The sequence below is a fragment of the Neoarius graeffei genome, chromosome 7 (assembly GCF_027579695.1).
Source record: "Neoarius graeffei isolate fNeoGra1 chromosome 7, fNeoGra1.pri, whole genome shotgun sequence".
NCBI classification, from domain to species: Eukaryota; Metazoa; Chordata; class Actinopteri; order Siluriformes; family Ariidae; genus Neoarius; species Neoarius graeffei.
Genome location: NC_083575.1, coordinates 45,999,818 through 46,027,810, shown reverse-complemented (window position 1 = coordinate 46,027,810; position 27,993 = coordinate 45,999,818). Strand labels below are relative to the sequence as shown.

The window sequence follows — 27,993 nt, the reverse complement described above, 5'->3', positions numbered from 1 at the left end:
CTCCCGATTTTTTGGGAGCTTGGAGATAGCTTGCCTTGCCAGACTAAGTTTGCAACAGCCCCTCGTGTTGTGTAACACTTAGGATGGGCGGGCCCAGGCTAGTCCTTTGTGACATCGACGACTATTAAACGCCTTGCTATTCGAGTGATCTTTGTTGGTCAACCACTCCTGGGGAGGGTAACAATGGTCTTGAATTTCCTCCATTTGTACACAATCTGTCTGACTGTGGATTGGTGGAGTCCAAACTCTTCAGGGATGGTTTTGTAACCTTTTCCAGCCTGATGAGCATCAACAATGCATTTTCTGAGGTCCTCAGAAATTTCCTTTGTTCGTGCCATGATACACTTCCACAAGCATGTGTTGTGAAGATCAGACTTTGATAGATCCCTGTTCTTTAAATAAAACAGGGTGCCCACTCACACCTGATTGTCATCCCATTGATTAAAAACACCTGACTCTAATTTCACCTTTAAATTAACTGCTAATCCTAGAGGTTCACATACTTTTGCCACTCACAGATATGTAATATTGGATCATTTTCCTCCATAAATAAATGACCAAGTGTAATAGTTTTGTCTCATTTGTTTAACTGAGTTCTCTTTATCTACTTTTAGGACTTCTGTGAAAATCTGATGATGTTTTAGGTCATATTTATGCAGAAACAGAGAAAATTCTAAAGGGTTCACAAACTTTCAAGCACCACTGTACATGGAATAAGGTGGAATAATTGCTTAGGGTTGATAAAAAGCAGGCCCAAAAGACAATGATGGTCAAGCAGGACTTCATGTGATTGTTGGAGATCAGATTTCCCTGCTCCAAGCAACCACGCCCCAAGATCAATCTCATGCCAGATGGGAAACTATGATGATGATAATGATTTAAGAAACAACATTGTTTAGTGGTAGAAGATGAATGGGGTAATTTGTGTATTTTTATTGCTAGTGAACAATATCAGGATAGTGAAAAGACTAAAATACAACCCCGATTCCAAAAAAGTTGGGACAAAGTACAAATTGTAAATAAAAACGGAATGCAATGATGTGGAAGTTTCAAAATTCCATATTTTATTCAGAATAGAACATAGATTACATATCAAATGTTTAAACTGAGAAAATGTATCATTTAAAGAGAAAAATTAGGCGATTTTAAATTTCATGACAACACATCTCAAAAAAGTTGGGACAAGGCCATGTTTACCACTGTGAGACATCCCCTTTTCTCTTTACAACAGTCTGTAAACGTCTGGGGACTGAGGAGACAAGTTGCTCAAGTTTAGGGATAGGAATGTTAACCCATTCTTGTCTAATGTAGGATTCTAGTTGCTCAACTGTCTTAGATCTTTTTTGTCGTATCTTCCGTTTTATGATGCGCCAAATGTTTTCTATGGGTGAAAGATCTGGACTGCAGGCTGGTCAGTTCAGTACCCGGACCCTTCTTCTACGCAGCCATGATGCTGTAATTGATGCAGTATGTGGTTTGGCATTGTCATGTTGGAAAATGCAGGGTCTTCCCTGAAAGAGACGTCGTCTGGATGGGAGCATATGTTGCTCTAGAACCTGGATATACCTTTCAGCATAGATGGTGTCTTTCCAGATGTGTAGTAAGCTGCCCATGCCACACGCACTAATGCAACCCCATACCATCAGAGATGCAGGCTTCTGAACTGAGCGCTGATAACAACTTGGGTCGTCCTTCTCCTCTTTAGTCCGAATGACACGGCGTCCCTGATTTCCATAAAAAACTTCAAATTTTGATTCGTCTGACCACAGAACAGTTTTCCACTTTGCCACAGTCCATTTTAAATTAGCCTTGGCCCAGAGAAGACGTCTGCGCTTCTGGATCATGTTTAGATACGGCTTCTTCTTTGAACTATAGAGTTTTAGCTGGCAACGGCGGATGGCACGGTGAATTGTGTTCACAGATAATGTTCTCTGGAAATATTTCTGAGCCCATTTTGTGATTTCCAATACAGAAGCATGCCTGTATGTGATGCAGTGCCGTCTAAGGGCCCGAAGATCACGGGCACCCAGTATGGTTTTCCGGCCTTGACCCTTACGCGCAGAGATTCTTCCAGATTCTCTGAATCTTTTGATGATATTATGCACTGTAGATGATGATATGTTCAAACTCTTTGCAATTTTACACTGTCGAACTCCTTTCTGATATTGCTCCACTATTTGTCGGCGCAGAATTAGGGGGATTGGTGATCCTCTTCCCATGTTTACTTCTGAGAGCCGCTACCACTCCAAGATGCTCTTTTTATACCCAGTCATGTTAATGACCTATTGCCAATTGACCTAATGAGTTGCAGTTTGGTCCTCCAGCTGTTCCTTTTTTGTACCTTTAACTTTTCCAGCCTCTTATTGCCCCTGTCCCAACTTTTTTGAGATGTGTTGCTGTCATGAAATTTCAAATGAGCCAATATTTGGCATGAAATTTCAAAATGTCTCACTTTCGACATTTGATATGTTGTCTATGTTCTATTGTGAATACAATATCAGTTTTTGAGATTTATAAATGATTGCATTCCATTTTTATTTACAATTTGTACTTTGTCCCAATTTTTCTGGAATACGAGGTTGTATATCATATCATGTACCCTATTAATTTCAATGTAGCCTGTTTGAAAAGACTCCTGGTAACATTTTAGAATATTAGCACACAAAATCAATCTTTGAAATTTCTCATGTTAATTTGCAAAATAAATGAATGAAACAAAAGAGGAAACTGTGAGGACACCATTTTTAAAAAACAAGTTTAGGACTCCTTTTTCAGGAACCCCTCAGAGTTCATTCATTCATATACCCATTGATGGTTGGAGGTGAGCTGGAGCCAATCCCAGCTGACATTAGGTGAGAGATGGGGTAAACCACCATGGACAGGTCTGTAATCTATCATGGCGCGCTCACACAGAAAGCCAGACAGCCACACCTCAATTCACATCTATGGACAATTTAGAGCAGCCAGTTAGTTGACCTAATAAGCATGTCTTTGGAGTGGAGGAGGAAACCCACACAGGGACATGCAAACTCCACACAAAGGCCCCAGTCAACTGGAAGGTTTGAACCCAGAACGAGTGAGGTAACAATGCACCTCCATGCCACCGGATTCACAATCCGTCCATTATCTGTAGCCGCTTATCCTGTTCTACAGGATTAACCTAACCTGCATATCTTTGGACTGTGGGGGAAACCGGAGCACCAAGAGGAAACCCACACAGACACCATGCAAACTCCACACAGAAAGGCCCTTGCCGGCCGCTGGGCTCGAACCCAGGACCTTCTTGCTCTGAGGCAACAGTGCTAACCACTACACCACCGTGCCGCCCCCGGGTTCACAATTTAAATGTAAACAGTTAAACTAGTGGAGATTTTTTTTAACTGAATAAATAAAAAATGGGGATTTACAGTGGTATGCAAAAGTTTGGGCACCCCTGGTCAAAATTGCTGTTACTGTGAACAGTTAAGCAAGTTGAAGATGAAATGATCTCCAAAAGGCATAAAGTTAAAGATGACTCATTCCCTTTATATTTTAAGCAAAAACAATTTTTTTTTCATCTTTTACATTTTCAAAATGACAAAAAGGAAAAGGGCCCAAAGCAAAAGTTTGGGCACCCTGCATGGTTAGTACCTAGTAACACCCCCTTTGGCAAGTATCACAGCTTGTAAACACTTTTTGTAGCCAGCTAATAATCTTTCAGTTCTTACCTGGGGGATTTTCACACATTCATTCTTGCAAAAGGCTTCCAGTTCTACAAGTTTCTTGGCCTGTCATGCATGCACTGCTCTTTTGAGATCTATCCACAGATTTTCAATGATGTTTAGGTCAGGGGACTGTGAGGGCCAGGGCAAAACCTTCAGCTTGTGCCTCTTGAGGTATTCCATTGTAGATTTTGAGGTGTGTTTTGGATCATCGTCTTATTGTAGGACCCATCCTCTTTTTAACTTCAACTTTTTTACAGATGGTGTGATGTTTGCTTCCAGCAGTTTCTGGTATTTATTCGAATCCATGCTTCCCTCGACCAATGAAATGTGCCCTGTGCCACTGACTGCAACACAACCCCAAAGCATGATCGATCCACACCCATGCTTCAGAGTTGGAGAGGTGTTCTTTTCCTGGAATTTGGCACCCTTTTTTCTCCTTTGCGCATTGTGGCCAAAAAGTTCTATTTTGATTTCATCAGTCCACAGGACTTGTTTCCAAAATGCATCAGGCTTATCTCATCATCTCTAGCCACTTTATTCTGTTCTACAGGGTCGCAGGCAAGCTGGAGCCTATCCCAGCTGACTACGGGCGAAAGGCGGGGTACACCCTGGACAAGTCGCCAGGTCATCACAGGGCTGACACATAGACACAGACAACCATTCACATTCACACCTACGGTCAATTTAGAGTCACCAGTTAACCTAACCTGCATGTCTTTGGACTGTGGGGGAAACCGGAGCACCCGGAGGAAACCCACACGGACACGGGGAGAACATGCAAACTCCGCACAGAAAGGCCCTCGCCGGCCACGGGGCTCGAACCCGGACCTTCTTGCTGTGAGGCAACAGCGCTAACCACTACACCACCATGCCACCCGTTGACAGAAAATGTACTTTTAATCCTTAAGTACTTTTAAAAGCAAGTCTCATCTCATCTCATTATCTCTAGCCGCTTTATCCTTCTACAGGGTCGCAGGCAAGCTGGAGCCTATCCCAGCTGACTACGGGCGAAAGGCGGGGTACACCCTGGACAAGTCGCCAGGTCATCACAGGGCTGACACATAGACACAGACAACCATTCACACTCACGGTCAATTTAGAGTCACCAATTAGCCTAACCTGCATGTCTTTGGACTGTGGGGGAAACCGGAGCACCCGGAGGAAACCCACGCGGACACGGGGAGAACATGCAAACTCCGCACAGAAAGGCCCTCGCCGGCCACGGGGCTCGAACCCGGACCTTCTTGCTGTGAGGCAACAGCGCTAACCACTACACCACCGTGCCACCCGTTGACAGAAAATGTACTTTTAAAAGCAAGTACTTAAGTAAAAATTTGACTGGAGAACTTCCACTTGTATCGGAGTAACATTTGACCAGTGGGATCTGTACTTTGATTTCAGTAATGAAGTTGGGTTCTTTGTCCACCTCTGGTAAAATCATGAATGTAAAGGATGAACAGACAGAACTGTGCATTGAGATGGGAGCAGCAGTGTGGCTGGGCTGGGCTGGGCTGGGCTGTTGAAGTGTGGGGTTACTCATTAGCAAGCAGTGACGCGGTGTCGTGTGCGGGAGGAGAGCTCACTGTGTCGGAGTCCGCGTGACTCCAGCGGGTTGCCGTAGCTTCCGGTTTGCTTCGTGACGTAACGAAGGACCAGGAGAATTTTACAGGCAAGATGGCGACTTCGGAGCCGGTAAGAGAGAAAGAGGTGCACTTAGTCAGCCTGTTTGTGCGTTTCTGCAGCGGCAGAGCTGATGTTTGTGCGTGTTTCTGGGTTGTTTTGTGTTTGCTCAGATGAGCCGAACAGCGGCGGATCCGCGGCTCTGATGTCCGTGCGGAATGACGGGGTGCGCGCGCGCGGTTTGCTTCTCTACTCGGGGTGGATGAGCAGCGATGCTAAGCTATGCTAAGCTAACGCTAGCTAATTATCTCTAAACGGACTTGGTGTTTGGGGGTTTTGCGGTGGCTCTTATTGACAGTCCGAGATAGATCAGCGCTTATGGTGGACATTTTAGATCGCATTTGTGCATCATTGTAGGTCGTTGTGTCAGTTTCTTGTAAATGGCTGCACTTGGTGTGTTATTTACCGGCTTGTCGGTTATTTCTGGCCAGTTGGACACGTGTGTTGGCTGCAGCTCTTGCTAGCTCTGTCTCTGTCTCAGGGTCACACAGTGCTGACACCGGCACTCCTGCAGTGTAGAGTTAATAATGGGACTGTTGTGATCGCTGAAATGTCTTGGCGAATATATTTTGATCTGAAGTTATAGCGGCTGGTTGTAGTTCTGAATGAAGAAACATTAGCTAGCAGGCTAACATGCAGTGAGCTGGAGTCGTGATGAGCTGGAGGATTGTTCCGCCTGTAGAGGGTGTGTAGGATCTGGCAACCCGCTTTCTGAATCTACAATATTTTGCTTCCAGTCCCAGGCACAGAGTGACTGTACACTACCGTTCAAAAGTTTGAAATGTCCTTATTTTTGAAAGAAAAGCACTGCTCTTTTCAATGAAGATCACTTTAAACTAATCAGAAATCCACTCTATACATTGCTAATGTGGTAAATGACTATTCTAGCTGCAAATGTGTGGTTTTTGGTGCAATATCTCCATAGGTGTATAGAGGCCCATTTCCAGCAACTCTCACTCCAGTGTTCTAATGGTACAATGTGTTTGCTCATTGCCTCAGAAGGCTAATGGATGATTAGAAAACCCTTGTACAATCATGTTAGCACAGCTGAAAACAGTTGAGCTCTTTAGAGAAGCTATAAAACTGACCTTCCTTTGAGCAGATTGAGTTTCTGGAGCATCACATTTGTGGGGTCGATTAAATGCTCAAAATGGCCAGAAAAAGGTCTTGACTATATTTTCTATTCATTTTACAACTTACGGTGGTAAATAAAAGTGTGACTTTTCATGGAAAACACAAAATTGTCTGGGTGACCCCAAACTTTTGAACGGTAGTGTAAATCGCTTTGTGTTCGGGATTATACCTGGGATTAAGGAATGGGATTGAACTGTTTGCATGTAGCATAACAATATTCTAGCTTCAGTTTCTCCTTCTCTGGCTAATGGTTTAGATCCCTTTGGGAGGGTTCCCTCAGGGAAATTAAGATTCCAGCAGCATCATTACAGATAAACAGAGAAATGAAATGGAGAAAAAACCCTCAATAAATTTAAAATTAATTATTTACATATGCAAGTATAAAAAGAATTAGATATGGGGAAGAGAGGAATGGGGGGAGTTTATAGTATGGGTGCTTTAGCTATTCTGTACATTTACTGTGTTTAAATGTTTCTCAGTCAAGTTCTATAGCCTTAATTAAACTTAAAACTAAATATTATGAATTAATGTTACAGAATAAATTTGAAGTAATATTGTTGTTGTTCATGCAGAGAGGACCTGAAAGTGAAGAGGGCTCGAATGACAGTTCCACACCAGTTACTGCCAGTCCTGAACAGTACGTTAAACATCCTTTGCAAAACAGGTAATACAATGTATGTATGTTTGTTTTTTTTCTTTTCTTTTTTTAAAGAGACAAAAGACCACACACTATCTGAACTTCACACTGAGTCCTTCTGGCCTGATTTATCATTTGAATACTTGATTCTGATTGGTCACTTGCAGTATTCTTGTTATGGACCACATGGAAGCAATAAAGTAATTTTTTAAAATCAGTATTTTGTGCATTGATTTTTTTTTTAATAAGTAGCCCTGTAGTAAGCAGGATAATGTCCAGTGATCCAGTCATTATTGTGAAATAAACCCCTTCATGGTGATTCTCTGATTCACACTGAGGTCCTGCATCACCCTTTCTGGGTTTATTTTGTGATGATGACCAGCTCACTGTACACTTATCTCTTATTTATAATCTATCTAGTTAGGTATTACACTATATATTACAGGTCAGTATGTCTGACCTGGTAATCTGAATGAGATGAGAGGCTTCATGGCATCAGGTCCCACTTTTTCTACCGTCAGACTGTGCTCTCTTATGCGACCATGGAGTGTGTGTGTGTGAGTGAGTGAGAGAGAGAGAGACACTGTGACTGTCACTATGCCATGGGCCAATAGGAAGTGCTGACCACACATGGTGAGCTGTGTGTTTCCAGAGCCATCGACCTTGTTGCTACACACTACTTGCCTTTCTGCTCTCTCTGCACCAATGGGAAGCCTCGTTCTTTTCAAGCATCACACTTAGCATTTTTAAACTTTATCACTCACTATTGAATTTTGGACCATTCTTGTTTTTTAATTTATGGTGTGTGTAATGTAATGTAATATATACAGTGCCTTGAAAAAGTATTCATACCCCTTGAACTTTTTCACATTTTTCCACCTTACAACCATGAACTTAAGGTTTTTTTTATTGAGATTTTATGAGATAGACCAACACAGAGTAGCACATAATTGTAAAGTGGAACGAAAATGATAAATGGTCTTCAAAATTTTAAACAAAAATCTGAAAAATGTGGTGTGCATTAGTATTCAGCCCCCCTGCGTCAATACTTTGTAGAGCCACCTTTCGCTGCAATTACAGCTGCAAGTCTTTTGTGGTATGTCTCTACCAGCTTTGCACATCTAGACACTGAAATTTTTGCCCATTCTTCTTTGCAAAATAGCTCAAGCTCAGCCAGATTGGATGGAGAGCGTCTGTGAACAGCAATTTTCAAGTCTTGCCACAGATGCTCAATGGGATTTAGGTCTGGACTTTGACTGGGCCATTCTAACACATGGATATTCTTTGATCTAAACCATTCCATGGCTGTATGTTTAGGGTCATTGTCTTGCTGGAAGGTGAATCTCCTTCCCAGTCTCAAGTCTTTTGCAGCCTCCAACAGGTTTTCTTCCAGGATTGCCCTGTATTTAGCTCCATCCATCTTCCCATCAACTCTAACCAGCTTCCCTGTCCCTGCTGAAGAAAAGCATCCCCATAGCATGATGCTGCCACCACCATGTTTCACAGTGGGGATGGTGTGTGCAGGGTGATGAGCAGTGTTAGTTTTCTGCCACACATAGCGCTTTGCATTTAGGCCAAAAAGTTCACCTTTGGTCTCATCTGACCAAAGCACCTTCTTCCACATGTTTGCTGTGTCCCCTACATGGCTTCTGGCAAACTGCAAACGGGACTTCTTATGCCTGTCTTTCAACAATGGCTTTCTTCTTGCCACTCTTCCAAAAAGGCCAGATTTGTGGAGTGTACGACTTATAGTTGTCCTGTGCACAGATTCTCCCACCTGAGCTGTGGATTTCTGCAGCTCCTCCAGAGTGATCATGGGCCTCTTGGCTGCTTCTCTGACCAGTGCTCTCCTTGCTCGCTCTGTCAGTTTAGGTGGACGGCCATGTCTTGGTAGGTTTGCAGTTGTGCCATACTTTTTCCATTTTTGAATGATGGATCAGTGTTTCCCACAGACCAGGTAGCAATTTGTGGTGCTCCACTGTGCCGATGAGGGAATTGTGCACGGTGGTGTCGTGGCAGTTGGTGGAGTCGGTCATTGGGGTGTATGCAAAGTGTTTACAGTGGGCGGTGGTCAAACGCACAGTATTTTTCTTCAGAGTCACCTGCTGGGACTATTTTAAAGCTACAAGAAGCATTTGAGATTATTCAGTTCAATCTAAATTCTTTTAAGTTCTTTAAGAGAAGACAGCTAAAACAATTTTTACCAGAACCCCGCCTGGTTTCATTCCTCGACCCAACTTTACATTACAGGGCAGGCCATTAGTTTGCTGGGCTTGATGTTGATGGAAAACCTGTCTTTTAAATTTATGAAAATTACTCACCAAAATTGAAGTTAAAGTTTAGTTTTGACCTTTAGTTTTTTGCCTTTTTGGTGGCAATCTTTCAATCATTCTTTAGTTGACATTCAAGGAATAAATTACAAAAAACAAGCTGGAGGTTTTTATTTTAAATATTGAACTCAACACTTACCTCAACCAATACTAAAATGAAATAAATAGTATAATGTAACAACAAAATAATAATAAAATAGATAGCATCAACTAGGCATCCCCGAGAGTATAGCAACATTTTATTTAGGCTAGTGGGAAATCCTTATTTATTGTGAATGTCAAGCCATTATTAATAACTTGCATGAATGCTGAAGCGGGATAAACGGGATAATGCAATAAGGCCGGTTCCTCGCGTCAAGCTGCTACTGTATGCATCAAAATTGGTTTATAGCCTGACTCAGGGATGTCCGTTTCATGTAAGCCAAGAAGGCTATGATAAAGCTCATCACAAGCACGACGTAGGCTACCTTTTAAAATAAGGGGTCGGAAGGCGAATCGGGAAGGCTGCGTTGTTTTTAATTAGCCTAACAGGCCTACTTGTAGTCCAGGTATATGCACAGCGGCAGGCCTGTGTACACGTCTCTCCGTCTCACTCTCTCTCTGTCTCTGTGTGGGGGTGTGCGTGCGCGCGCGTGAACGAGAAGAAAGAGCACTATGAATGAACGGAACGATACGCAACGGAATTATTTTTTTTCCAAAATTGCGAGTCTGATTGTGTGGCGATAGGAATCCATTGTGTGGCACTGCGCCACACAATGGTCTATGTATGGGAAACCCTGATGGATTGAATAGTGCTTCTTGATGTTCAGAGCTTGGGATATTTTTTTTATAACCTAACCCTGCTTTAAACTTCTCCAGAACTTTATCCCTGACCTGTCTGGTGAGTTCTTTGGTCTTCATGATGCTGTTTGTTCTTCAGTGTTCTCTAACAAACCACTGAGGCCTTCACAGAACAAGTGCATTTATGCTGAGAGTAAATTACACACAGTAGGACTCTATTAACTAATTAGATGACTTCTGAAGGCAATTGATTGCACTGGATTGTATTTAGAGGTATCAGAGTACAGGGGGCTGAATACTAATGCACACCACATTTTTCAGATTTTTATTTGTTTAAAATTTTGAAGACCATTTATCATTTTCGTTTCACTTCACAATTATGTGCTACTCTGTGTTGGTCTATCACATAAAATCTCAATAAAAAACTTTTAAGTTCGTGGTTGTAAGGTGGAAAAATGTGAAAAAGTTCAAGGGGTATGAATACTTTCTCAAGGCACTGTATACACACACACTGTTTTGGAGTTATGACCCTATATCCACCTCCATCCCCTTTTTTCTGTCTGGATAATGTATACTATCTGAACAGTGTTACTTTCAACAATGAAAATTTCGACTGCAGCAAGACTTTTGCCACTTTATCTGTTTAATAATTCTGTAATCCTCCCATGTCGTGGTGATGAGCTTGAGTATTTGTTTAATGTATGTATTCAGTCCTGATTTAATCCCTCATTTAAGTTCCCGCTGTATCCTCTCTGCAGATGGGCACTCTGGTATTTCAAAAATGATAAGAGCAAAAGCTGGACAGAAAACCTGCGACTGATCTCCAAGTTTGACACAGTGGAAGATTTCTGGGCGTAAGTGCCACTTTGTAATTTGTGACTGTTGCAGTACTAACGTTGTTCTTTTTAGTATTGATTTGATGAAATGGTAAATACCGTGTCTTCACTGAAATTGTTTCTCTTCTGTTGAAATCCTACAGGCTATATAACCACATACAACAACCCAGTAAGCTTGGGTTTGGCTGTGATTACTGTTTATTTAAGGTGTGACAAAATCATTTTTGTTTCTCTTGACTATTTTGACACTAAATTGTCTTAATCAGCATCTTGTATTCACTGATCCCGTGGTGTGGGTGCTCTGTGTCTCAGGATGGGGTCAAGCCCATGTGGGAGGATGACAGGAATAAACTTGGAGGGAGGTGGTTAATGACGCTCAACAAGCAGCAGCGACACAATGACCTTGATCGCTACTGGATGGAGACAGTAAGTCGTCCGTCCCGTCCCCCCCCCCCCCCCCCCCCCCCCCGAATTATTTATTTGCTTCTGAAGGGAAAACCCTTCTTCTTAATTATTTGTGCTTTGTTTTAAGGTTGCTTTATTGATATTTTTTCCCAGCTGTTGTGTTTAGTCGGTGAGTCTTTTGACGAAGCCAGTGACGAAGTTTGTGGAGCAGTAGTTAATGTTCGTCCAAAAGGGGATAAAATATCCATCTGGACAGGCAACTGCCAAAATAGAGAAGCTATTATGACGATAGGGTGAGTTCTATCATTTTGTAGTTGCTCTTAAATTAACGACAGCTGAGAGTAAAGTGTTGTAGAAGCAGCTATGAGCTGCTGTTGTAGCTTTCAGTGTCTATCTGCATGAGCCCTGCCCACGAGGAACTAATCACATCCAGGAGGAACGAACCCCTTTGACCTGAATAACACTTTGTTGAATATTTTAGTTCTGACCACTGAGTTTCTGTGTGTATAGAATTGTACGTTTCATCATTCCTGTAGCATTTGTATTCTTTATTACACCTAGAGATATTTCCAGTCATTCAGATCAGCTCTCTGTGTGTAATGTACAATGGCTGATGAATACTTCTGTTTCTTCCTTTTCATTAAGGCAACAATACAGAGAGCGCTTGAATCTCCCCATTAAAAACATTCTTGGATACCAGTCGCATGATGACACCTCTAGCAAAAGTGGCTCGACGACAAAGAACATGTATTCGGTTTGAAGAAGACTTTCAAGTTGTAGGTTTATAAAATTACAAATTTGCATCACATTATTATGTTTAAGTTGTCAACTGCTGTAGTGTCTTTCCTTTTAAAGAGAGAAAAACGTGCGTTAGTAGAACTCCATTCTAAACGAACCAAGAATATCTAATGGTTTTGACTCGTGAGAGGGACTGCATCAGCTGAAACTATGTGAATCATACTAGATTATATTTTAGAATTCAGACATTATGCTAAGTATTAAAAGTGCCCTAGCTGAAAAGGTTTATGGCTTAGATTGAAAAGACACTCTTCTTTCCCTTAACCTTTCTTTTTCTCATGCTTCTTGATATGAAAAGCCTATGAAAAAAAAAACCATGAACACATGAGAACAAAAGAGCTGACAGCTTAATTCACACACGTTTTATAGGCTTCAACTATTTTAACATGCTTTGTTGAAAGGTGTTTGGCATGAGGCATGATTGCAGAGGCGCCTGTAGAGAGAATATCATAAAGGTTTGTAACAAATGAGCTTCGGTTGCTCTCCAGGTTTGAGATTTGGACGAGTGGCCGATTATCATTTCAGCTATGCTGGAATTGTGGAGTCTTGCTTGTGGGCCTACTTTCAACTTTTATGTTAGCCCCACATCTATTTATGACTTATGCATTGCCGTCGAGTTACTTAGTGAGAGGATGAATTAAAACCCCATTTCTGTTTTCAATTATTATTATTCTTTCCCTTCCTTTGTTTTGTTTTTTTTGAAGTTGTGAGTAATGTGGACTACTGCTTAATATAGAACATTTTTATGGTGAATTATATAGTAAATACAGATACAGCCATGCTTATGCCTTTTCCTCTTCCAATCAGCTTTGTAAACATCCCAAGTTGCACCACTTAAAATTAAGACAATACTCATTGTGAATTTATTTTGCTCATAATGCATCTATCTGTAATTCCAGGATGTATATTACCTTCTTTCAAAGTAAAGGTGACATGCTTTGCATTAACAGAATTATTTGTGCTCTTTCTTTAGTCTCAGGCAGTGTTAATGAAATATGGTACAACAAAGCACATTGCGATGTAAATTCACTCTGACTGTGTTGCTTCATGAGCCATGGGTATGTTGGTTTCATAAAAAGACCTTTTTGTTGGTTTTTTTTTCTCTCCCCTTCCTTTCCCCCCCTAAATAAAGCTCAAATGCATTAGTCGTACTTGTGAGATTAGCCACTGATGTCAGTGTGTACTATACCCATTGTCCTCTGGCTACTTGAAAAAATTACCTTGCCATCCATCTGTTTTGTATAAAAATGTAACAGTGTAAATAGAGAGGGTTGAAAAAAATAAAAAGGAAAATGCACCTGTCTACTGAACACAAGCTTCTAATTTAGTCAGTAAACAGTGACTGAATGCCATGTTTGTATGTTTACTGTGTGTGTCCAGTGCCCTCCATGATTATTGGCACCCCTTGTATAGATGAGGAAAAAGGTTAGGTAAAAAAAAATCCACCTTTTGGTGAAGTAGCTTCATCTCACTGAGAAAAATCGAATCTTTAATTGAAAAAATTTATTCAGAGAAAAACAAATCACTCAACAAATAATTATTTTCCACAAAAACATATTGACGGGGCGGCACGGTGGTGCAGTGGTTAGCACTGTCGCCTCACAGCAAGAAGGTCCGGGTTCAAGCCCCGTGGCCGACGAGGGCCTTTCTGTGCGGAGTTTGCATGTTCTCCCCGTGTCCGCGTGGGTTTCCTCCGGGTGCTCCGTTTTCCCCCACAGTCCAAAGACATGCAGGTTAGGTTAACTGGTGGCTCTAAATTGACCGTAGGTGTGAATGTGAGTGTGAATGGTTGTCTGTGTCAGCCCTGTGATGACCTGGCGACTTGTTCAGGGTGTACCCTGCCTTTCACCCGTAGTCAGCTGGGATAGGCTCCAGCTTGCCTGCGACCCTGTAGAAGGATAAAGCGGCTAGAGATAATGAGATGAGATGAACATATTGACCACTATTATTAGTACCCCTGCATTTAATACTTTTTGTACAACCTCCTTTTGCCAGTAAAACTGCACTGAGTATTCTATAACATTTTATAAGGTTGGAGATACAGAGCAGGGCATCTGAGACCATTCACAATCTCTCCACGTCATCCAGGGTCCTCAGCCCTCTCTTGTGCGCTCTCTTCTTCAGCTCACCTCATAGCTTTTCAATGGGGTTCGGGTCAGGGGACGGAAATGGCCAGGGCAGAAGCTTGATTCTGTGGTCAGCGAACCATTTGTGTGTTGATTCGGACATGCGCTTCAGATCAATGTCCCGCTGGAAGATCCAATGACGACCCAGTTTTAGTTTCCTGGCAGAGGCAGCCAGATTTTAAATCAAAATGTTCTGGTATTTCATGGCGTACATGATGCCATGCACCCCAACAAGGTTTCCAGGGCCTTTAGAGGAAAAACAGCCCCAAAACATTAGAGCTTCTACCATATTTTACAGTTGGGATTGGGTTTTTCATTATAATTATCCTTTTTACACCAAGCCCACCTTGACTGTTTATTGCCAACAAGCTCCATTTTTGTTACATCAGACCAGAGAGCACGGTTCTAGTCATAGTAGCATTTCACAAACTTTGGGTATTTACGTTTGTGATTAACTGACAGAAAAGGCTTTTTATTTTTATACCTTCGAAATAATCTGTTGGCATGGAGGTGGCGTCTTATGGTGGTTTTGGAGACTTGGAAACCCCAAGATTTTACTTGTAATTCAACAATTATGATCCTTGGGGAATTTTTTTTTAAGTATTTATTTTGCTTCTCTTACCCTCATCCTCACTATACATAGGGGAAAAATTAAACTTGGGTCCTGTTCCAGGCAAGTTTGTAACAGTTCCAGTTGGTGTCCCTTTTTATTGTTGCCCTAACAGTAGAAATGGACATTTGCAGGTGAGTAGCCTTTTTTTTTTTTTAAATAACCATTCCCTGACTTATGATGGTCAACACATGACTCTCTCATTTAGTTTGTGTGTTCTCTGATCTTTCCCATGTTGATGGATGACTAAGGGAATTTTCCTCTTCGTAACCTCATATTTGTTCCCCAGTTAATTAGGAAGTCATGGATTACAGCTTGAAAGTTCCTACACGCTCCACTGAATTCAAAAATGTACAGTTTAAATGGGAAACATGCTTCAGTTCCATTGTGTTCACGATCATTTCCAGGGATCCCAATAATAAGTGGCACATGTGGTTTTGTTGAAAATAATTATTTATTGATGAGAAATTTGGTGTGTCCCGTCCCCCCCCCCCGTCCCCCCCCGAATAAATTTGTTTCAATTAAAGATTGGATTTTTCTCATTTTTTCAGTATGAGATGAGGCTACTTTTTTTTTTTAAATGGTGGGTGTTTTTTTTTTTTTAATGTGTCTATATAATATGTGCCGTATGTGTATAAAAAGATGGTAAAGCTGCTCAACATTACACAATGTCAGTTTGTGTGTGTTTTACATTGTATATGCACCACACCTAATGGCCTCATGACATTATGTAATCCATTCTATGTACTGCACCTTGGCAAACATTAAGCTCAAACACTGAGTGGAAAATTACAGTTCCAGTCAGGTATTTTAACCTGGCAATAGATCCTTGCTCTTAACTGTGTATATACTGTTGTTCTTGTCTATTTATTCATTCATTCATCTTCAGTAACCACTTAATCCTGGCGAGGCCTGTGGTGGATCTGGAGCCGGCTGACGTGATGAATGGACGTATTCTCTCACTCATTCATACTGAAAAAAAATTTACTGAAGCCTACCAAAAATCATCTACCAAAAACTGATCTGCTAGTTAGGCTTGTATCTTTTAAATGTCTCCTCAAGTTACAACATATTTAATGATGTAAACCACTGAGTGGAGCTACATTTTGCAATAGAGCACAAGAGCACATAATTACATCACAAAAACAAGAAAGGGTGTATTTGAATATACAAAAGATTAATATATGGATTATGAGTCAAACACAAGAGTTTATTGGTCTTTAAATTAATTCAGTTTCGTCGCTACTCAGTGCTTTATGTAGATGAGAGTAGTTTAGTTATATTTACATTACAGAGAACATGAATTGATCTTGAACTGTATAAATATAATTGATATGCCTAGTTTTCTCAAAACGTATTTAATATGTTTTATCCAACCATGACAAAAGTTACATCCCCAGCATATACATAAAATATTTTTCACTGTTGGAGATATTTTGTGATTAGATTCAGTAAACTAACTACTGTATAGTAACTACTGACAGAGAATTTGGTTATACAGGGTGTCCATAAAGTCTCTTTACAATTTAAAAAAATTATTACAAAGGCAGTTGAGATATTGTAACTAGATTTATTTTATTTTAATCAGTGTTTATTAAATTTTTTTCAACTGCAGTTAATAGACCTCTATATGGGCACCATTAGTTGCACGAAGCACATCAAGACGGTACTCGATGGATAGCCTCATCAGTGGTGGCAATGGCATTACAAATCCTTTGCTTCAAGTCAGCAATGTCCCGTACCTTTGTTCGATACATGATATCTTTTAATGTGTATAACAACTTTAATCAACACTGATTAAAATAAAATAAATCTAGTTACGGCGGCACGGTGGTGTAGTGGTTAGCGCTGTCGCCTCACAGCAAGAAGGTCCTGGGTTCGAGCCCCAGGGCCGGCGAGGGCCTTTCTGTGCGGAGTTTGCATGTTCTCCCCGTGTCCGTGTGGGTTTCCTCCGGGTGCTCCGGTTTCCCCCACAGTCCAAAGACATGCAGGTTAGGTTAACTGGTGACTCTAAATTGACCGTAGGTGTGAATGTGAGTGTGAATGGTTGTCTGTGTCTATGTGTCAGCCCTGTGATGACCTGGCGACTTGTCCAGGGTGTACCCCGCCTTTCGCCCGTAGTCAGCTGGGATAGGCTCCAGCTTGCCTGCGACCCTGTAGAAGGATAAAGCGGCTAGAGATAATGAAATGAGATGAAATCTAGTTACAATATCTCAACAACTGCCTTTGTAATAATTTTTTTAAATTGTAAAGAGACTTTATGGACACCCTGTATATACCACCTGTGTATATTTAACATTTACAGAATACGATCCATCCATCCATTATCTGGATGGATTTACAGAATACTGCAGATATGAAATTCCAACCAAGGCTGAGGATTACATTTGTGCAAAAAATATGCTTCCTTGCCTGAGTCACAAATAGATTTACAGATTTGTTTCTCGAAAAATCTCTCAAAACATTCCACTTTGAACATGAGCTCCTAAGAAATAACAGATTTGTTGCTTAACATCCTCAATGAAGTGTGGGCCAAAAGGAAATATCAGGCATCAGGACAAAATGACAATGTCCTCTTCATCCCTGTTTGAGAGAAATACTGAAAGCATTGCAGAAGAGAAGAAATAAAACTCCACAGCATAGCTGAGTTCGAAGAGTTCCAGGTTCATGCTGACCGTCCATTCAAAAATGGCAGAGATGTGCCTGTAATAGATTTCCGTTTGAGAAAAGAAGATGCAATCTGACACAAGCAGAGGTTAAGGAATAGGTTTGAAGTTACGTATAAAGGTCTTTTGTCATACTGGGTCTGCAAGTTGTACATGTTTGTCTTGTCTTGTCCTTAAGCACAAGACTGAAAATGTGGCTCACCCTGGCGATACGTTCATTACTTTGGTGGAGCAGTTCCTCCAATCTACAGATTTGATCCCTGCTGATTTACACCTCGTTCCTGATGGTGCAACATGTGAGCCAGAATATTAGGTGATCTTTTTTTTGCTAGCATGGCTTCTATGCAGCAACAGATGTGGTTGGGGCTGCCCTAGGGGTTAAGAAGTGTGAAATATGACACTAGCTGCATGTGTAACTGTAGTTCTATGAACTGAGTTCTTTGGAACCTAAACCAACACAATGATAAGTTTCTATGGAATTATGTGCTGGATTATAGCATTCATTACAAACACCGTGTCATACATCACAAAGAGGTTTTGTTGGATTAAGGGCACATGCACAAGATATCCAAATGTTTCAATTCCTATGAAGTTTTGCACTCAAGTTTCCATCACTGAACAGTTGATAACTTCAATACAATCGACTTTAAGTTAAAACTATAATGCAGAAACAATTCAGATACACATACTCATAAGTTGCTCGTAAGTTCTTTTTTACACAATTGCACTTCCTGACTATATAGTGAACAGTTATAGAAAGAAAATTATTTATGATCGCAATATCCAGTGTTACTCAGTTGAAGATGGGTTCCCTATTGAGTCTCGTTCCTTTCAAAGTTTCCTCCTCATGTCATCTCAGAGTTTTTTCCTTGCCACTGTTGCCTCTGGCTTGTTCATTAGGGATGAAGTTATACATTTAAAATTTATATCTGGAATTTATATATTTCTGGAAAGTTGTTTTTGATCATTTCTATTGATAAAAGCACTTTATACACGACCGTTCAAAAGTTTGGGGTCACCCAGACAATTTTGTGTTTTCCATGAAAAGTCACACTTTTATTTCCCACCATAAGTTGTAAAATGAATAGAAAATATAGTCAAGACATTTTTCTGGCCATTTTGAGCATTTAATCGACCCCACAAATGTGATGCTCCAGAAACTCAATCTGCTCAAAGGGAGGTCAGTTTTATAGCTTCTCTAAAGAGCTCAACTGTTTTCAGCTGTGCTAACATGATTGTACAAGGGTTTTCTAATCATCCATTAGCCTTCTGAGGCAATGAGCAAACACATTGTACCATTAGAACACTGGAGTGAGAGTTGCTGGAAATGGGCCTCTATACACCTATGGAGATATTGCACCAAAAACCAGACATTTGCAGCTAGAATAGTCATTTACCACATTAGCAATGTATAGAGTGGATTTCTGATTAGTTTAAAGTGATCTTCATTGAAAAGAACAGTGCTTTTCTTTCAAAAATAAGGACATTTCAAAGTGCCCCCAAACTTTTGAACGGTAGTGTAAATCCAGTTGAACTGAACTGAATGAGTTTCACATCACTCCTGCAAGTTCATGGAACCACAGTTTTATACTGTATGTAACTTATTTCCCATAAATGAATGAATGCTCAGCCTGCTGGTTTCTTAAAACACCAGCGCTTGATAGTGCAGAAAGGTAGAAATAATTCGGATACGCATACTCATAAGTTGCTCATAAACTCATATGTAATGCATACATTTCGTCAGGATACAGAGGATGGTCAGTGTGACCTGGATGATGGAGAGCATGATGCGCATTGGGTAGAGGTAGCGCTCTAGTCCAGTTAGAATGCACCTGCTTGTCAGAAATGTGAGCAGCACTGTGTAGAAGCAGATACACACAAAGCTCAAAGCAGCACCTAGGTTATGCAGAAACATCAGCTCTGCTGGCTACAAGAAGAAAGAAAATACAAGGACAGTCATTTTATGTTTTAAGGAAATCTGTTTGCATTTACAGCATTGTACGCATGTGCACACACACACACACACGTGCTGTCTTAGTATTTTATCAAAGACAGGAAGGGAAGTTAACATTTTTGGCCACATCTTAATTCCTAAGTTAATACTGTTTTCAGCTTTGTGCCTGAAGCTCTACATTCCCACTGAATTCAATTACAGCACACATTGCTTTAATCTTTAAAATCTTTTAAGTGAATTGTGTAACATTTTGGTCAACTACATTATGGCAAGAACTGCAGGAATGCAGATTTCTTGCAGCAGAGTTTGACAATCTGAATCTACGTTCAGATGAGGCAAGGGTTTTAAACATCAAGCAATATTTCTATAATTCTTATGACATTAAAGGTCGACTGCCTTTCAGATTTTTCAAGTGTAGGTCATAAAAAGAATTTTCCCTGACACCCAATTATTTTTACTGAGTGGACCAAAAGCTACTGAATTCGAATCACAGACTCCCAATTTTATTAGTTTTTTTTTTTAATAGAACAATTAATGAAGTTAAAGGGCGGCACGGTGGTGTAGTGGTTAGCACGGTCGCCTTACAGCAAGAAGGTTCTGGGTTCGAGCCCAGCGGCCGGCGAGGGCCTTTCTGTGTGGAGTTTGCATGTTCTCCCCGTGTCCGCGTGGGTTTCCTCCGGGTGCTCCGGTTTCCCCCACAGTCCAAAGACATGCAGGTTAGGTTAACTGGTGACTCTAAATTGACCGTAGGTGTGAATGTGAGTGTGAACGGTTGTTTGTCTCTGTGTCAGCCCTGTGATGACCTGGCGACTTGTCCAGGGTGTACCCCGCCTCTCGCCCATAGTCAGCTGGGATAGGCTCCAGCTTGCCTGCGACCCTGTCGGACAGGATAAGTGGCTACAGATAATGGATAGATGGATTAATGAAGTTAGGACCATGCGTCCCTAAATTCTCTGCTACTTGTTCCTGCTTCACCATGACCCAATTCAAGATACTACATCATGCATTACGTGGTGAGGTTTCCCCGTTTGCGCAAGGCATTGTGGGATACAAATTTGAAACAGGAGAGAAAAATGGAGGACATGAGTGTGTGAATGAAACATAAAAGACCGACTACAGTAACGGAAAGCGAGAAGAAAAGACGTTACGTTGCGAGGGAAAGGAAAAGCAGGGCCAAACTAATAAATATCGGTGGTCAGTGAGCACCTCGGTGTGATCAGCTGTTCGTTTAGCGACAGAATGATGTAACTGTCAGTGCATGGTCAAGGTAAACCTGTAGATGGCAGTAATGCAACACTGTGGATGCCAGCTGCCGTAAAACCCAAAAGAAGAAAAAGAAGCTAAACCTGCGCATGTGGACACGGACTTGATCTGTCTGCTTGACTGCGTGAAGCGAGCGATTTCATGTACATTATTTGCGAGGGAATCCCCTCAAATTAAATAACTTCCCAGCCACGGAATGGCCTGATATTTTGTGAGATATTACAGAAATAAACATATATCACAATGACCAAATTTCAGAGAGAACTAAATTTCACTGATTTTATGAAATCGAAAGGCCATCTCGCTTTAAATGTTTGGTACATCTGATTATTTATGAATGCACAAACCTATAGCACACATACTATTTTAGAAAATAATTTAAGAAAAAAAGTCAGACAGATCAAAGTTAATAAGCTATTTCTGTTTTATATGGCTGTTATAAGGCAATAGGCCAATAGATAAACCAATAAATATTGCTTGAATCACTTTTTATTTATACTTACATTGCAGTTTCCAGCCACAAAGGCACCAACTCCAGCAATACAACCGAAGACCATGGCACACTTACTGAGCAGGAGGTGCACATTGCACTTCTTCAGGATATGCGCATGATGGAAAATACTGAAAACCACAACTTGACAAAAAGAGAGAATGTATATCATTCATCCATCTTCAGTAACTGCTTTATCACTGGTCAGATTCACAGTGCCTATCCCAAGAACACTGGGCACAAGGCAGAAATACACCCTGTATGGGATGCCAGTCCGTCACAAGGCACCATGTACACATTGTACAGTATAATATAGCTTTCTCATATGTGGTGTTCTCCACTAATGGTAATAAATCAACTGTCTTGTTATATACTTATACACTCACTGGCCATTTTACTAGGAACTTGTTCTTGATTCTAAGATTCCTGTTCTTGGCTGTCAGGAGTGGAACCCAACATGGTTTTCTGCTGTTGCATGCTGAGATGCTTTTCTGCTCACCACGGTTGTAAAGAGTTGCTATGAGTTACTATATCCTTCCTGGCAGCTCGAACCAAACTGTCCATTTTCCTCTGACCTCTCTTATCAACAAGGCGTTTCCACCCACAGAACTGTCGCTCACTCACTCAATGTTTTTTGTTTCTCGCACCATTCTGTGTAAACTCTAGAGACTGTTGTGTGTGAAAACCCCAGGAGATCAGCAGTTTCTGAAATACTCAAACCAGTCTATCTGGTTCACACCAACAGCCATGCCACAGTGAAAGTCGCAGAGATCACAATTTTTCCCATTCTGATGTTTGAAGTGAACATTAACTGAAGCTCCTGATTTGTATCTGCATGATTTTATGCATTGTGCTGATGTCAAGGGATCGGCTGATTAGAGAACGGCATCAAACAGCAGGTGTATGGGTGTACCTGATAAAGTGGCCAGTGAGCGTATACTTTCATAATATAGCCTGTACTTGAACTGAACTACGTCACTGTAAATGAATAATTAACTTGTATCATAATAGCAACGACACTCACATAACACTGAAGCCCCATTGACTGTCGCACTAAACAGGGAATTTTCTGGAAAGTGGGTTCCACTTCCACTAAAATTTAAGAAGAAAAAAACACAGGTGTCAAGACTGGCATGATAAATCCAAAGTGGAAGAACTCCAAGATGTTTATGAGAATAATATCTGGCTAACCTTATGGTGGGTATGTTATATTTTGTGCAGCAACTTTCAGTTTCATTTGTCAGACACGAGTTGCTGTATTCCCTGGAAAAGAGAATTGATGAATAAAACCGGAAACATTGATTTATTCCCCATACAGTAGCTGATTAACAGTTCAGGGTCAGAGTGGTTCAATTCTGGAAACACTCTGTACAAGGCAGGACTGGAAGACAATCAGTCCATCAGAGGGCATCACACATTCACACCTTTTAGGTAGTCATCAAACCAACAACATGGTATGTTTTTGGGAGGCTGGAAGACAATGGAAAGCTGAGTGTACATGGGAAGCACATGAGAAACTCCACACTGACAAAATAAAGCTCAGGCTCAAATCCCACGGCTGTGAAGCAAACACTACATTCTGTAGCACTGCCATGTTTTTTTTTCCTTCAGACAAGTATAAAAATCTAATAAAACATTTGAAGGTCACAGTGCATGTATCAACAACTACATAGAAAATTCCAGCAGTGTGACCTGAGTGATGAGTCAGGAATTCAGAGCTACAACATAGTAATCACTAAGGCAATGTTAGCAATGTTAGCCTTGTAATCCTGATACATCACTGCATAAACACAAAACACGAACTCGATTTATCAACTACATTTGATACAAATGTAAAAAAAAACATGATATACTTGTAAGAATTATTAGGACATACCAATTAGTGAGTGGGCAAATGTGGTGGAACCTTAATGCAAGTCCATACCTGCGGAAACCAAATTAGAGATATGAGAACAAAAATGTGAGAAAAAAAATGACATGTATTAAACACCATTTTGTATAAGGTTGTGTGTTTCATCCCAGTATACAACTTTATGCCTTATTTACAATAAGCCAAGCTCTCATCTGCAGCTTAGGTGAATGGTTAATGAATAACCCGGAACTCAGTGAGAGAGAATGAATCAGATTGATAGACTTAAAGACTGACTGAGTAACATCAGACGAAAAATTACAGAAAAATCCTTCTCCTGTCCTACTGAATTAGCTGGATAAATCAAATAATACAGCTAAACTGACAGCTACAAAACAAGCCGGGTGAGAGCTCAACTAAAAAAAGACAATATTATGGAAGCTTTGCCTTTGTTTTGTATTCTTGTTATGAAGTGTATTTAATTAGTGAGGAAAGGCTATCCAAGTATGTGTCATATATTTAATATTTTAAGAACCGAAAAGACATTGGAATTAAACGTTGTTGTGCTTTCTAAAAGTTGGTTATAAGATACAACCCAAAATACACAAAACATGGAAAACCTGCTTTCTCCTGAATCAAAAGACACATTTGCTATCCAGTGCCCTCCCTTAGCACTATGGACTTCTAAAAGAAGTTTGACCATTTCTCTCATAGACAAAGAGCAGATGACTAGAAGATCTCAAGTTTTTATTTGTATGCTCATAAATACCATATTATACCATAATTGCCATGAGCAAGAGAATTTGACTTACACTGTCCAGCATCCAATGAATGAGATGGCACTGAGACTGATGGGTAAAATAATCCAAAAGGCCATGTCCCTTCAGGTGAGTTACAAAATGATTTAGGAGATCTGATCCGGAGGTTGTCTGTAATTTTCTTCCAAATAGGTGTTAACCAGCCAAGTGTTGTGTCAGCTTCATCATGTTCCTATTCTCAGCACCTCAGCAAGTACACTGCAATCGTCTTCCAGAAGAGAAAACCTGAATGGTGAACCATGTTTTCCACCAACCAAACAGCATTCCTCCTCTTTGACGGATTTAAAAGACTCTGCCTCTTTTAACCACTCCTTGCAACACATCGCCCTTTCAGAAAGCAAGAACAGGAATATTTAGGCTGGGTCAACTCAACTCTATCTCACTGTTTGCTTAAGCCTAATGCTTATTCATTTCGCTATCACTCGCCTCACTAATCACACTCCATAGTGATAGTAGTCGAATAATTTTGCTTTCAGAGCTCCAACTCAGCTTTTTAAAACGTGTTGGACAAAATAAAATGTGTTTTTGTTCCTGTCTTCTTAAACAGCAACAGAGGGCATTTGGGGAACAAGGAACACCAGGGAAGCCATGTGTTTTGTTGTTTCAAATCCAAAGTGAGGAAAAGCAGTTACTTTGGAGTAACAGTTACTATGGAGTATGACAGTTGTGGAATAGGGCTGTTTACTGTATTTTTATTATTCACTTTTTATTGTTTGATCTCAAACACAGTAAGAAGGCAAGAAATTGCACTAATTAACTTTTGACAAGACACACCTGTTAACCGAAAACATTCCAGGTGACTATCTTGTGAAGCTGGTTAAGATAATGTCAATAGTGTGTAAAGCGTTATCAAGGTAAACGGTGGCTACTTTGAAGAATTTAATCTGTAATTAAATTGTATTAATTTGTTATAATTGTATTCATGTTGGGGCGGCATGGTGGTGTAGTGCTTAGCGCTGTCAGCTCACAGCAAGAAGGTCTGGGTTCGAGCCCAGCGGCCGGCGAGGGCCTTTCTGTGTGGAGTTTGTATGTTCTCCCCATGTCTGCGTAGGTTTCCTCCGGGAGCTCCGGTTTTCCCCACAGTCCAAAGACATGCAGGTTAGGTTAACTGGTGGCTCTAAATTGACCGTAGGTGTGAATGTGAGTGTGAATGGTTGTCTGTGTCTATGTGTCAGCCCTGTGATGACCTGGCGACTTGTCCAGGGTGTACCCCGCCTTTCGCCCGTAGTCAGCTGGGATAGGCTCCAGTTTGCCTGCGACCCTGTAGAACAGGATAAGCAGCTACAGATAATGGATGGATGGTATTCATATTGGAATTAACCTGTAATTATAAAATGGAGTCATTGTAATAAATTACAATTTAAGTTGTAACTTAAATGAATAAAGTGCTTTGATGAAGTTTTTTTTAATTACTTAAAATGGGTACTTTATTATGAGTAAAAGCCCACAGTTTATGGACATTTATTTGTTTGCTTTGGTACATTTACAAAACCGGCCTAACTGGTGCTCCAGTACGACACTCGAAGAAAGTTTTTGTTGCTTAGTCCAGTTAGGTTAGTGGTTTTGTTCACATAAATGTCAGCGTCATAAGTGTCATATATGTGGTCCATTCCTTTTGTTTCTTCGCCCAAGCCAAAACGAGGCACACCTCTTAACTGAAAAGCATTCCAGGTGATTACTTCATAACGTTGGTTAAGATAATACGATAGTGTGTAAAGCATCATCAAGGTAAATAGTGGCTACTTTGTAGAATCTAAAATATGAAACATATTTTGTTTTTTAACACTTTTTTGTATACCGCATAATTCTATATGCGTCCCATGTGTTATTTCATAGTGTTGATGTCTTCAGTATTGTTCTACCATGTAGAAAACAGTTAAAATACAGAAAAACCCTATGAATGAGTAGGTGTGTCCAAACTTTTGATTGGTACTGTATGTTACTTGATCCATTTGAATAGTACATATTTTAGATTCTTCAGAGTAGCCACCGTTTACCTTGATGATGCTTTACACACTGTTGACATTATCTTAACCAGCTTCACGAGATAGTCACCTGGAATGCTTTCAGTTAACAGGTGTGTCTTGTCAAAAGTTAATTAGTGCAATTTCTTGCCTTCTTACTGTGTTTGAGATGAAACAGTAAAAAGTGAATAATAAAAATACAGTAAACAGCCCTATTCCACAACTGTCATACTCCATATTATATCACGAACCGCTCAACTAAGTAAAGAGAAACTACAGTCCATCATTACTTTAAGACATGAAGTGTCTTTTAATTCATAAAAATAAAGAAACACCACTGAATTAAAAGGTGTGTCCAAACTTTTGACTGATATGATACGCCAGTGCATCTCAAAAACTGAGTATACCTTGAAAAAGTTATTTTTTTCGTAATTTAATTTAAAAAAGTAAACTTTCATATATTCTATATTCATTACACATAAAGTGAAATATTTCAAGCCATTTTTGTTTTAATTTCAATGATTATGGCTTATAGCTCATGAAAATCAGAAATCAAGTATCTCAAATTATTAGAATATTTCCTGTGATCAATCAAAAAAGGATTTACAATCCAGAAATGTCCAACTTCTGAAAGTAGGCTCATTTATACACTCAGTACTTGGTTGGGGCTCCTTTACCACAAATTACTGCATCAGTGCAGTGTGACATGGAGGTGATCAGCCTGTGGCACTGATGAGGTGTTAGTGAAGCCCAGGTTGCTTTGATAGCGGCCTTCAGCTCGTCTGTATTTTTGGATCAGGTGTTTCTCATCTTCCTCTTGACAACACGCCATAGATTCTCTCTGGGGTTCAGGTCAGGCAAGTTGGCTTGCCTGTCAAGCACAGTAGTATCATGGTCAGCAAACGTTTGGTAGTAGTTTTGGCACTGCGGGCAGGTGCTAAATCCTGCTGGAAAAAAAATCTGCATCTTCATAAAGCTTGTCAGCAGATGGCAGCATGAAGTGCTCCAAAATCTCCTGGTAGATGGCTGCATTGACTTTGGACTTGATAACACACAGTGGACCAACATCAGCAGATGACATGGCACCCTGAATCATCACAGACTGCAGAAACTTCACACTGAACTTCAAACACCTTGGATTCTGTGCCTCTCCACTCTTCCTCCAGACTCTAGGACCTGGATTTCCAAATGAAATGCAACATTTACTTTCATCTGAAAAAAGGACTTTGGACCACTGAGCAACAGTCCAGTTCTTTCTCTCCTTAGCCCAGGTAAGACGCTTCTGACGTTGTCTCTGGTTCAGGAGTGGCTTGATATTAGAAATGCAACAGTAGTAGCCCCTTTTCCTGAAGATGTCTGTGTGTGGTGACTCTTGATGCACTGACACCAGCCTCAGTCTACTCCTTGTGAAGCTCTCCCAAGTTCTTGAATAGACTTTTCTTGACAATCCTCTCAAGGCTGCGGTCATACCTGTTGCTTGTGCACCTTTTCCTGCCAGCCTTTTCAGCAATGACCTTCTGTGGCTTATCCTCCTTGTGGAGGGTGTCGATGATCGTCTTCTGGACAACTGTCAAGTCAGCAGTCTTCCCCATGATTGTGGCTGCATGTACTGAACTAGACCGAGAGAGACATGGTATTTATACTGTTTTACTCAAACTTGAAATGAAATACTCTGATATTTTGAACATTTTTTTTTATCTGTACTGTTGGCCATAATTATCAAAATTCCATCCATCCATCCATTATCTGTAGCCACTTATCCTGTCCTACAGGTTCGCAGGCAAGCTGGAGCCTATCCCAGCTGACTATGGGCGAGATGCGGGGTACACCATGGACAAGTCACCACGTTATAGCAGGGCATATATATATATATATATATATATATATATATATATATAAACCAGGGCAGCACGGTGGTGTAGTGGTTAGCGCTGTCGCCTCACAGCAAG

General features: G+C 40.6%; 2 protein-coding genes across 2 annotated transcripts; one reads left to right on the top strand and one right to left on the bottom strand.

The window, feature by feature from the left end:
* The first annotated feature begins 5,287 nt into the window (after window positions 1–5,287).
* Window positions 5,288–13,256, top strand: eif4e1c (eukaryotic translation initiation factor 4E family member 1c). The gene is made up of 7 exons (XM_060925773.1): window positions 5,288–5,396; window positions 7,091–7,182; window positions 11,024–11,119; window positions 11,245–11,308; window positions 11,414–11,527; window positions 11,660–11,799; window positions 12,152–13,256. Exons 1-7 carry the CDS (start codon window positions 5,379–5,381, stop codon window positions 12,264–12,266), a joined length of 639 nt encoding a protein of 212 aa, XP_060781756.1. The 5' UTR covers window positions 5,288–5,378; the 3' UTR covers window positions 12,267–13,256.
* A 3,880-nt stretch (window positions 13,257–17,136) lies between these two features.
* On the bottom strand, window positions 17,137–24,339 carry si:dkey-228d14.5 (uncharacterized protein LOC796266 homolog). The gene is made up of 7 exons (XM_060925772.1): window positions 24,075–24,339; window positions 23,290–23,337; window positions 22,605–22,676; window positions 22,438–22,505; window positions 21,427–21,557; window positions 19,456–19,633; window positions 17,137–17,780 (listed from the first exon to the last, which is right to left on the bottom strand). Exons 1-7 carry the CDS (start codon window positions 24,137–24,139, stop codon window positions 17,593–17,595), a joined length of 750 nt encoding a protein of 249 aa, XP_060781755.1. The 5' UTR covers window positions 24,140–24,339; the 3' UTR covers window positions 17,137–17,592.
* Between the last annotated feature and the right edge of the window lie 3,654 nt (window positions 24,340–27,993).

Excerpts from the sequence above, each read along its gene's own strand:
- eif4e1c (XM_060925773.1), top strand. Across the intron at positions 11,309-11,413 it reads GTGATTACTGTTTATTTAAG|GATGGGGTCAAGCCCATGTG; the intron begins GTGTGACAAAAT and ends TCTGTGTCTCAG. Across the intron at positions 11,800-12,151 it reads GAAGCTATTATGACGATAGG|GCAACAATACAGAGAGCGCT; the intron begins GTGAGTTCTATC and ends CTTTTCATTAAG.
- si:dkey-228d14.5 (XM_060925772.1), bottom strand. The coding sequence starts at position 24,139 with ATGGCCTTTTGGATTATTTTACCCATCAGTCTCAGTGCCATCTCATTC. Across the intron at positions 23,338-24,074 it reads TTCATTGGATGCTGGACAGT|GTATGGACTTGCATTAAGGT; the intron begins GTAAGTCAAATT and ends TGGTTTCCGCAG. Across the intron at positions 22,677-23,289 it reads ATTTGCCCACTCACTAATTG|GGAATACAGCAACTCGTGTC; the intron begins GTATGTCCTAAT and ends TCTCTTTTCCAG.